At 33.7% G+C, this 11,691-nt stretch overlaps 1 protein-coding gene across 1 annotated transcript; it reads right to left on the bottom strand.

Moving 5' to 3' along the window:
- Positions 1-246: 246 nt before the first annotated feature.
- On the bottom strand, positions 247-1,483 carry CLDN17 (claudin 17). The gene has a single exon (XM_012780871.2). It carries the CDS (start codon positions 1,292-1,294, stop codon positions 620-622), a length of 675 nt encoding a protein of 224 aa, XP_012636325.2. The 5' UTR covers positions 1,295-1,483; the 3' UTR covers positions 247-619.
- Between the last annotated feature and the right edge of the window lie 10,208 nt (positions 1,484-11,691).

The raw sequence follows: 11,691 nt of genomic DNA, 5'->3' as shown, positions 1-11,691 counted from the left end.
TATCTTAAAATTCATCTTCTTAAGTGTCCTAAGAGAAATCAGAGCTCTCTTTTCCCTAAAAGTGTTTTGAGTTTCCTAAAGGAATAACAGTTTCCTTGAATGGCCATTTTCATATTCTGATAAAGTCAACTAAAAATCATTATTTGATGTGTACAATTTTCCTGTCTAACCACTAAAAATAAAGTCACCATTTAGTTGTTACTATACAGTATAAGAAATAATTTGGAAGACATATAACAGACTATGTTTTGGAAAATGTTTATGCATTATTGCTATGCATTACCAATTGCATTTTTAGATATTATCAGATAACATATAATGATAAAAAAAACAATAGTCCAACATTGTACATCTGCTAATGACTGCAGGCATACTTGATTTTGACTATGTAAATTGGAATGGGGACTGAGTCCGATAACAGTACATGCATTTAATACACATGAGGTCAGTATGTCTAAGTAAGTCACTTCCATTACTACCGTAGGCGAAAAATTGAAATTTTCATCTCAATTTAGATCTAGTCATAAAGCAAGTTCTCCTATTTGATGTACTTACAGTTTCTGGCAGGACTTTTTAAAACACATTGACCTTAATCCATCGTTGGAGCTGAAAGCAGGCATTAGACATAGGTGGTGGAGGTCTTACTAAGCATCGTCGTGTTCCTTCGCTTATCTGTGTGTGGCACACGGTATCCAGGGGCTGGATATCTGTGCCTTTGCTTCTTTCTGTTGCAGCAGCAGAACCCACACAGCAGACCTCCTCCGATGAAGAGGACAGCAACACTTGCCCAGCCGAGGAAGAGTGCTGCTCCCAGCTCTCTCTTCTGACCTACGTGGATGGCTGGGTTGTAGAAATCCCTGATGATGATGTTGGCTGTCCAGCACACTGGAATCAGAACGAAGATGCCCGTCAGGATGAAGAGGACTCCCGAAGTCCCCAGAAGGTATGCTTTGACCCTCTTGTTAGAGCCCGTGCACTGGACCTGCTTCATGCCACAGATGCCAATAAGGAGCGCAATCAAGGAGAGAGCAACGGCCACACACATGAGTGCCCGGGCTGTTTCCAGGACAGGCGGAAGAGCCAACAAGGAACTGTAGAACTTGCACTGCAACCTGACCTTGGCTTGTCGGATGCAGTTCATCCAGAGCCCTTCCCAGAGCCTTTCAAAGACAATAATGTTGCTGCCAACAAAAGCTGATACTCTCCACTGAGGTAGAAGGGTTGTGGCAAAAGTCCCCACCATACCAAGGAACCCAAGAACCAACCCAGCAATTTGCAGGGGATAAAATGCCATTGCCTTTACTCTGAAGACTGGTCCAATCTGGAATGGTAGAAGATGCTCAAGCTGCAGAACGTGGAGGGCTCCTTGAGTCTAGAGCAGTCTCTGATGATGTTCTCCCCAGCTGCTGCCCATAACATTTTAGTCCGAAGCAGCAGCAGTGACTGAACTTGGCCCGACTTGAAGTACCTGTTGTAAATGAATGTGTGTTGTACATACACATTCATTTCTGTATGGATTATTTACTAGTCATATATAATTGTTTCCCAGCCAATAAGAAAGTAGCCAGAGGTGTGTCAAGAAATACTGCATTCAACTTTAGTATTTCTCATATTATTATTGTCTTAGCAATGTTGTAATTAAATGTCAAACCTTCCATTGTGAATTGCTAATTACAGAGCTGAAGACTTCCTTCTAAAAGTCACTCTGATATAAAAGTATAAACATATGTGTTAAGGCACAGCTAAAGACAATGCCAAAAGCTTGCCAGTTTATTGGGGAGTAATTGAATAACATTTAGGACTTTTGATTATTACTTTCTTCTAGCGTAAGCCAGCTTTCCCTAATATGGCTAATCAACTATGGATTTAATAGAGATTTCTGACAGAAAGAAATGTTTATCTATTAGTTTCAAGACTTCTGCTAAAATTATTGATATTTAGGAAGATCCAAAAGCAAAATACTCAGATTTCATAGTTTATTCTAAAGATCCAGAAAGAAAAAGAAATTAGAGAAGCATTCCTTATAATTAATTTAAATTAGCTGGTAGTTATTCTATTAACTGTTAAGTAACACCACTTTCTGTTGAAATAGTGTTTAGTATATAAACTTTCATTAGATATTTTTTCAATGGCAGCTTGAAATATATTACATTTATCAAAGCCAAAAATATATTTTTCATTTTTATGGAACTATATAAAAGTGGTTCTTTGAATTAGCTATGCAATTACTTAAAATTCAGATACTAGAAATGTTTTAGAGTTAAAGGTTATCTTCAAGGTAATCAGGCTTAAGACCCTTATTTGCCGGATGTGGACTGGGAGACCTACAGAGTACTTGGCTAAGGCATGCTATAAGGTAATGACCCAGGAATGTATCCTGGTCTCTACCTCCCTATGGTTCCCTCCTCTGTCTAGTATGATTCAAAAACAGGAGGGAGTGGTGCTTTTTCAAATCTTTTCATATAAATGCAACTGAAACTGAAATTTAACACTATGCATTCCATAGTGTTTCAAATGGTTGTCAAAGCAAGCAAGATTCAATTGAGATTGTTTCAAAAGGCAAGAATCAAGTTGTCATCCTTGACTGCTACTTCCCTGCCATTGCCCAGAGTCTGGGGCAGGAGGGAGGTTCATGTGGGAAGTGTGGACTTTTCTCCTTTTTCTTTTATATACCACTGCAAGAAATCCATTTTAGGGATGAAGACTACTTCAAAGCAAGCACACCAACCATATGGCATGCAAGTGGGAGACATTACAGCTTACAGAAGGTCTTCCATTTCAGTCAATCACAGGCCAAAGAGTTAATGGGTGGTCCAATACCATCCAGTTTTAAAGAACCCATTAATTTAATTAAGAAATATAAAAGCCATTGAGTTTTCAAAATGAATGGTCTGAGAACTCCCTCTCTAAGGAATGTGCATTGTTGAGGAACAGATGACTTCTGTATAGTTCAGTTTCCTAACATCAGCTCTGGAGGAAGGGTTTTCCCGGCCCTTTGTTTTGGGGTTACTGAGACATAGGCTTAAGTGATGACAGCGTTTGCCAGCATTATTCTGCCTCGTTACTTCCAGCTCATCTTCCTCGTTCTACTTCTTCTTCCTCATTCTATCTAATTTTTATTCTTTGTTTTGTCCTGGAAGTTTCCAACGTGTTCATTTCCAATTGTTTTATTTTCACTACCTGAAACATCTAATATATATTACAAGTAAACACAAGTGAGAGCATATGTACTTAAAATACAGATACAGGTACATCCTAAATCTCAGAATAAACTGAGAAACATAAATAATGTAGGAGCTCTTGGTTTTTGCTCCTCACAGCCAAAGCCAATTGTCAAAACCATCTTTACTTTCTCTCCATTACATTTAGGGGGAGATACTGCTCTCTTCTCCAAGTTATTCCTTGTTCATGGGGGCAGCCTGTATTCAATGACTCATTGAATAGGAGTACAGGTATAATATCAGAATGAAAAAAAATAGAGGACACTCAAAGCACCCTCCTATTGCCTTCTTGCTCCTTTTAGGAATGTCATATCTGAAAATGTTCAGACATTCTCCTGACTTATTGTATGATTATTTTGAAAGTTAATGTCCTGTCTTCCTCAGTGGCCAGTTCAAATTTTAACAAGTATGAATGAGTCAAAAAAGTTGTAACTGGATTCCCACTAGATTGCTTTGAAGGTGTATGTAAGTATATGTATTTGTATAAACACACACCCACATATACACACACCCACACACATTTCTATGGTTATTGCTTACTCTATTATTGGCTTTCATACATCTGTTCCCTCTGCCTAAAGTACTTTCTTAATTTTCCTTAGCTACATCAGCACAAACACATTGCCCATTTAATAATTATTCATTCTCCATTGGATTTTCATCCAAATTTAGTCACAAGAGAAACTTTTCCTAAATTCTCAGATTATATCATCTTCAATACCATCCCAATCCCTGACATTGTTTTAGTGGTTCATAGTACTAAGGATTTTTCTCCATAAAATTTTTTCACAAGTTTTACAGAAATATACGTTTCCATTTGTATTTATTTATTTATAGCTGTTTACCATTAGATTCCTAGCGCAGAGCATAAATATCATGATCCATAGTAGGGACCCAAGAAATATCATTTGAATGAATAATAAAATAATCAATGCAATCCTCTAATTTAAGGTTCAGTATTTAACTATATCTTTGTAAATTATAAAGCTGCACTTTGAGCGCTTTTCTACAGAATTAAAGGCTGGATTTATGTAATAGAAAATCATCTCATTTGTTTAAAAAAAATTGTTTTCTGTTCCAGAAATGCATTCAGGAGTAATCTAAAAACCATCTAAATTAGATTTAATGCCACTAGTCAATCAAATTTATTCTGTTATCTTGCATTGCTACCTCAAATTTCAGCTATTTTAAGGCTACTTACATACTAGCATGGCAAATGCACTTTCCTGTGAAACTAATAAGGGAAATATAGAGTCCATTACAGGTAGAGAAAATTTATTTTAAATGTATGTTTTTGTTTTAGCACACAAAGGTGAGTATATTCTATAGAAATCTTAGAATTTATCTCCCTCCTTGCCTTCTCCTCCTATTTTTTTCTTTCCTTCCCCTTTCTTCCTTCCTTTCTTCTTCCTTTCTTCTTTTTCTTTCTTTCTTTCTTTCTTTCTTTCTTTCTTTCTTTCTTTCTTTCTTTCTTTCTTTCTTTCTTTCTTTCTTTCTTTCTTTCTTTCTTTCTTTCCTTCTTTCTCTCTTTCTCTCTTTCTCTCTTTCTCCTTCCTTCCTTCCTTCCTTTCTTTTCTTTCTTTCCATCACAAATGTCTGCTGAAATAATTGAAGAAGACATAAAAAAAAAGATAAATGTGATTCATGAAAAGAAAATGAGGATTTAGGGGGCACGGTAAAACAAAAGTAGACAATAGAATATAAAAATGGCGTGAGTTTTATCCACAAAATATGTGCCATATTTGCTAAATGATGGAGATGAATTTGCCTCTAAGCATTTGAGCAACAACACAGAGTGTCCATACAATGAAAACAAACCACTTTTTAATGAGTTATACTAGTCTTCCTGCTTCTGACACTGGAAAGAAACCTCCTTCATTGTAGCATACAATGAGCAACATTTTTATAGTAAATATCATTGACACATTTGTCCAGGTGTTTCTTATTTTACAGGAGCCTAAATAATGTGGTTCAGATGTTCATGTCTTAAACTTTTAGATCAGTGTGTGGGGAGGGGATTCTGGTATCAGTATTTTTGTTTTTATTAGATTTTGTTATAGTTACATCAGTGTTTTAAAAACCCTCTGTGATATTTAACATGCAGACTGGAGTCAGAAATATTGCCTTGAGATTCCATTCCAGGGGATCTCAGTTTGGGTTTTTAATTAGAATTATATAGGGGGACTTATTACCATATCAAGTTCCACTAATTAAATCAAAATGGCTTAAGATGGGAAAAGGCATCAGTATTTTTTAAGCATTTTTTAAGTGATTCTAGTGTGCAGCTGGGGTTCAGAGCCACTGACCTACAGTGAATGGATGGATTGTATATCCCCAAGGAAGTTTTATATTAATATTATTTCTCCTAGTAGAGCTTTTGAGACTTAAGAGTAACTTTGATGTTAAACCCCTTGACAAGAACTTAGAGTGTAAATATTTTACATCAATGGTTAAATTCAGTCTTATGTAAGTAGGTGGTGAAAAGCTTTGAAATAAAAATGATGAATTTGTTGCTCTTATCTATCTGCAATTACACAATGTTATTTTTAAAGAGCAGGGAAGGGCAGGATATTTATCAATTATAATTGAAAACACCTCAACTGGGGCATTAGCACAGTGCTTCCCAACAATGAATTATGTTCAAATGCCTTTGAAAAACAAGTCTTTCTAGAAATATATTTATTTTATAATATTACTTCAACTATTTTCAGACATAAAATATGGCATAACTTTTATGTTCATGGCTCTTACAAAAACTATAAAACTAAAATACTTAATAAATTAAATGCTAATGAAATCACAACATTTGATAAAATTTAAATTATCAATGTTACTTTGATTTGGTAGATAATCTTTAATTTGTAAATTAAATTCTGGATCATAGATTTACTAGAAGAAAAATGTACTTTCATAATTTGTCCTCCACTTGTCTTTTTTTGTTTATTAGATTTCGAGTGTGGTACACCATTATTTGAAGCATCCATTTATCACTGTCGTTTTTTTTCTTTTTAACAATGAGATTGCTTTTAATCTGATTCAATATCCTGATGAGTCAAAATATTTGAAAGCATGCCCCAAAGTAAAATACAAGCAAATTAAAAAATACAGTTCTTTACTGCATATTCGCTTCTATAGTATACTTACTACTAATGAGCTGTACAAAGGTCAGATCTGCTTTTTACATTTGATCCAAATATAAGAAAAATTCAGCAAGTTCTTTCTTTTATTTTATATTGCCTTATCTCTACATATTGTAAAGATTCACTATCCCATAAATTGCCTTTGTGGCTGTGAACCCTACACATGTACAGTGTGACATGACTACAATTGACCTTTTTATGAATTATGTTCAAATACCTTTGAAAAAAAGTCTTTCCAGAAACATATTTATTTTATAATATTACTTCAACTATTTTCAGACATAAAACATGGTATAACTTTTATGTTCATGGCTCTTACAAAAACCATAAAACCAAAATACTTAATAAAGTATCATTTAATTATTATTAATACTTAATAAATTAAGTATTATTACTTAATAAATTAAGTATTTATTGTATGATTTAACAAACTAAAGATTCATTTTGAATATCTTTAAAGAACTCTCACTACAAAAAAAATATTGTATAAGCAATAAAAGTAATTTAATTGGTAATCACATTATGCAGACTAAATGTTCTTATTTTTAAAATTTGGACAAGTCAACCTGAAAGAAGTCAGATGTACATCAAGTACATTAAATGTTTTAACATATTCACTTTAGGTAATGATTTGCGTCAATATGATCATTTAACACAACTACCATCCAGGATATGAAATAATACACATTAGGCAAGTATACTTGTCATCCAGAGTATCCAGAATAACTAAACACCTTCAATGAGCAGATGTCTCTCTAAATATTTTGGGGACTCCCAGGTTCCTAAGGACAGCAGTTTAAAGGATATCAAGGTACCTTTCTAACCCTTTGTTCCTGCTTCTGTGAAAATAGATTGAATGACCTAATTAACATAAGTTGGAGAACTTAGTGCATCTAATAAGTGCAATTTCCATATAATAATTTTATATTAAAAATTTATCAAAATGTGTTTATTTAATAATTTTAATAACTTTTTAAAGATTCCCTAATCAGTAAATTTTACTATATTTTGAATCTATTATTTTTCAAACAGTTTTAGATTTAGAGAAAAATTAAAGACAGTGCAGAGCGATCTCATATAGCCCACACTCAGTTTTTCCTATTACTAACATTGTACGTTGTTAGGGGATGTTTACCAAATTAATAAACCAATATTGATACATTATTAATAACTAAAGTTCATCATTTATTCAGATTTTCTTAGTTTTTGTCTGATGTCTTTTTTCTATTGCAGGATCCTGTTTAAGATGCCACATTGCCATTATCATGTCTCTGTAGGCTCCTCTTGTCTGTGACAGTCTCTCAGACTTTCCTTGTTTTTGATGACCTTGACAGTTGAAGAGTATTACTCAATTATTTTGTAGGATGCCCTTCTATTAGAATTTATGTGATATTTTTCTCATAATTAGATTGAAATTATGAGAGAAAGAAGATCACAGAGGTAATGTACCATTTTCATCACACCATATTAAGAGTACATGCTGTCAACATGATTCATGACTGTTGGTGTTGACCTTGTTCATCTGGCTGCAGTAGGGCTTGTCTGATTTCTCCACTATAAAGTTTCTCTCTCTCACTTTCAATTTGGTACTCTTTAGAAAGAAATCACTGCATCTAGGTACACACCTAAGGAGTGGAGTATTTACACAAACTAGAATTCTTCAGCATATATGTCTTTCCTTTCCCATTCATTAATTTATTCAATCATATAATCACATCAGAATGGACTGATGACATTTATTTTATTCTTTGAGGCGTAATCCCAAATTACTTTATTTGCTTAATTGCTCACATTGTTCCAGCTTTGGACATTGGAGGTTTTTTCAGTGTCTCTCCTGTGCTCCTTTAAGTTAGCATGTCCTAACTTTCTGGCACTACATAATGCTCTATGTTCATCTTGGGTATTTCCTGCCCCAGTTTTATAATCAGCCATTTCTCCAAGGAGCCCTGACTCCTTTTATTGGATAGTGGTAATAGAAACAAAGTTCTGGGTTCTAGATGTGTTTGTTGCTACTATGGAGTCATTTCTTTTAACCCTCTCAACTAATATAGCAAAGAAATATATGCATATCTACTAACCTGTGTGTACACACATGCATCCACAGCCCTCAAATCCTTGCAATTCTTTATTTATTGGCTGTGTAAACTCAATTAGAATAGATACTTTTTATCTTATTATTTGATGTCTTTCTAGCAATAAGCAAACACATGGCATGTAAATTAACGCAAGATGGTTATGCAGTATATTGAATTTAAAAAAGTGAATGATTGGTCTGATTATTTGTTAATTATATACTATAAAAATTTTCTATTTTATTAAATACATTTCTATGAGATCATTTTTAGAGTTCAATATCAGTCTATTATATCACTCTGTATTACTATAAGGATTAAAAGTAAAATATATAAAACACCTGATACAATGCTTAACATATAGCCAGTACATGAGAAAATTCATTTAACCAATTCCCTCTAACTTGTTTACAATATCAAAATTCTTCAAATATCGTTTTGAGCACTTCTGATTATTTTCTCAGAGTTGTAATTGTCAGAGCAAATAATACATAATACAAATATCATACAGATTTTCCATATATATTTTTAAATTTCTTTCTAATATCAGTTGTTTGGAAGTACTTATTATTCTGTTTCTCCACTGTCATTAGTGAAGATTTAATAAACAAATTTTAATTTAACAGGTGAGGTACTGTGTTTTATGATTGCTAGAATTGATATTTCTTTGATTACAGGTAAAGTTAAACTACTACCTTTTTATGCCTTCAATATTTTCATTTTCTTTGATCATTTTTGTTTTTGGTGTATATGCTTTAAAAATTATTTATAGTAACTCTTTATATATTAGAAATAAGAATATAAAATATAAATCCATGTAAAGAGTGTTATTTGTTCTCTGCCTTTTAATTTCACTTATGCTTAATTTAGATATACATACTTCATACAGTACTGATATACTATAATATCTTAATATTAGAATTTGATTAGTTAATATTTCCTTTGTGCTTTCTAATTTTTTTAGTTCCTCAGTACATTCTTTCATAACTTATCTAGTTCTCAAGAAGATTTTTATTTTTACATAGAAGTTTTAATGCATTGGTCATTAGATTAATGTATGATGTGAATGGGAGGAGTTCACTGTCCTTTTTTACATTTTTAATCTATGCCTTTTATTTATCAACACTTTTTGTTGAATGAGCCATTGTTTTATCATTTTTTAACACAATGGCTTTATTATATATTCTAGTAAAGAGAACAATGGTTCCCCAGATGTTCACAACTTAATCCCGGGAACCTATGAGTGTGTTATGTTACACGGCAAAGAAGAATTAAGTTCGAAGATGAACTTAGATGATTGCAGATGACTTTGAGATAGAGAAACTGTCTTGGATCTCAGAGGCTCTTTAAAAGTGGAATATGGGGGGGGAAGAGCTAGAGAGATGGCAACATGTGTGGCTTTGAAGATGAAGGGTAGAAGTCATGAACTGTGAAGCTCTAAAAGCTGGAAAGGGCAAAAAAACAGATTTTCCAAAGCTCCTAACAAGAATATAGCCCAGCCAATGCCTTGATTTTAGCCCAGTGGTACCCATTTTAGACATCTGACCTACCACATTTTAAGGTAATGATTTTTTGATGTTTAAAACACTAAATTTGTGATAATTTGTTACAGAAGCAATAGGAAACTAGTACATGTACCATACCAAACTGGCCTATGCTTGAAGCACCCAGCACATTAGATCTCTACACTTCCTCATCCCCATGCACACTCTTGGTGAGCTCATTCAACCAGTGGCTTAAAAAACCATCCCCAAATGTATATCTCCAGTAACTGCCACTTCTTTGAACTCTGGACTCATCTATCTAACAGCCTATTGGACACTTCTCCACATTGGGGTCACTAGACATCTCAAACATAATCTGTTTATAACCAAACTCTTGATTGCCCAAACTCCCCCAAATTGCTCATTCCCTATAAGGACAACCTCTACATGCCCTGTTTCTCAGACCAAAAAACTGGAAGACATCCTTAACTGACCTCTTTGTCTCACATCCAGTATATAATCCATCAAAAATTCTTAATGTTCTATCTCTATATCCCAAATCTATTGACATCTTGAACTGACCTCTTTGTTTCACATCCTATCTATAATCCATCAAAAGTTCTTAGTGTTCTGCCTCCAAATCCCAAATCTATTTCCCATCGCCTCCACTGTAAATTTTATCATCTAACTTAAAAAAACTTTTGACATTGTTTCCTAGTAAATCTTACTGCTGCCATTTTGTTCTTGACTGCTTATTCTACACAGATCATATCTCATGCCTGCTTCATCCTGTGGCTTTCCATTACACTTAGAATAAATTCAACATCTACAATGTTAAGGTACTTCTTTGATTTATTTCCCACTGCTCTGGCCCCAAAGCCTTCCAGATCTTTGTAGGATCTCCTGTCTGCTTTTTAAAGATCTCTGCTTAAATGTTACCTATTTAAAGAAGACTTCCCTCACCCATGACCTCTCTCTCTGAATTTTAACTCCTCCCTCCCTATCAGTCTACCCTTATGTTTTTTTTTATATCTGTATTTTTTCAGCTTTGTTGAGACATTTTACCATAAAAAATGTACACAGTGTAAGCATACAATTCAATGGCTTTTAGTATATTCACAGAGTTGTGCAATCATGACCACATTTAATTTTAGAAAAATTTTAACACCCCCTAAAAGGAACCCAAATTCACTAATAGTCATGCCTCATTCCCACTCCGATTCCCTCCCTCTGCTCTAGATAACCACTAATCTACTTTCTGCATTTTTGTGTTTTCCTATTGTGGACATTTCACATAAACAGAATCATATAACTAACATAGGACCTTTTGTGACTGGCTTCTTTCATTTAAAACTAATACTTTTTAAAATCTCAAGTGTGAGGCAAGCTCTTTCTTTAATTCTTCACAGCACACCAGAAACCAGGTGCAAATCTTTAATGAGGCTTGCCAAAACAGAACAGTTACCATACTGTACAGGCTCAGACTCATTAAAACATATCACTATCAGACATTATATAATGAATCTATATGTTGAATTTTTATTGTCTTTCTGCCTCTGCCTACTCTAAGTAAACTCTAAGAAAACAATGACTTACTCTGTTTTATGTACTAATATGTCCCTAATAATTAGTCCAGTGCCAGGAAGATTGTATGAGTTTAGCAAATATTTTTAGAGTTATTTAATTTATTAAAAGCACACTTGAATTGGTTCTGGATTTTCTAGTCTGCTTCATGGGTTTATATAATTTAATTTGCTAGGGATCTGTTCATATT

Source organism: Microcebus murinus, chromosome 1 (genome assembly GCF_040939455.1).
Source record: "Microcebus murinus isolate Inina chromosome 1, M.murinus_Inina_mat1.0, whole genome shotgun sequence".
In the NCBI taxonomy this organism is placed as follows: Eukaryota; Metazoa; Chordata; class Mammalia; order Primates; family Cheirogaleidae; genus Microcebus; species Microcebus murinus.
This window is presented reverse-complemented; position numbering and strand designations above follow the sequence as displayed.

What these genes read in the sequence shown, in the direction of transcription:
- CLDN17 (XM_012780871.2), bottom strand. Translation starts at nt 1,294, where the DNA reads ATGGCATTTTATCCCCTGCAAATTGCTGGGTTGGTTCTTGGGTTCCTT.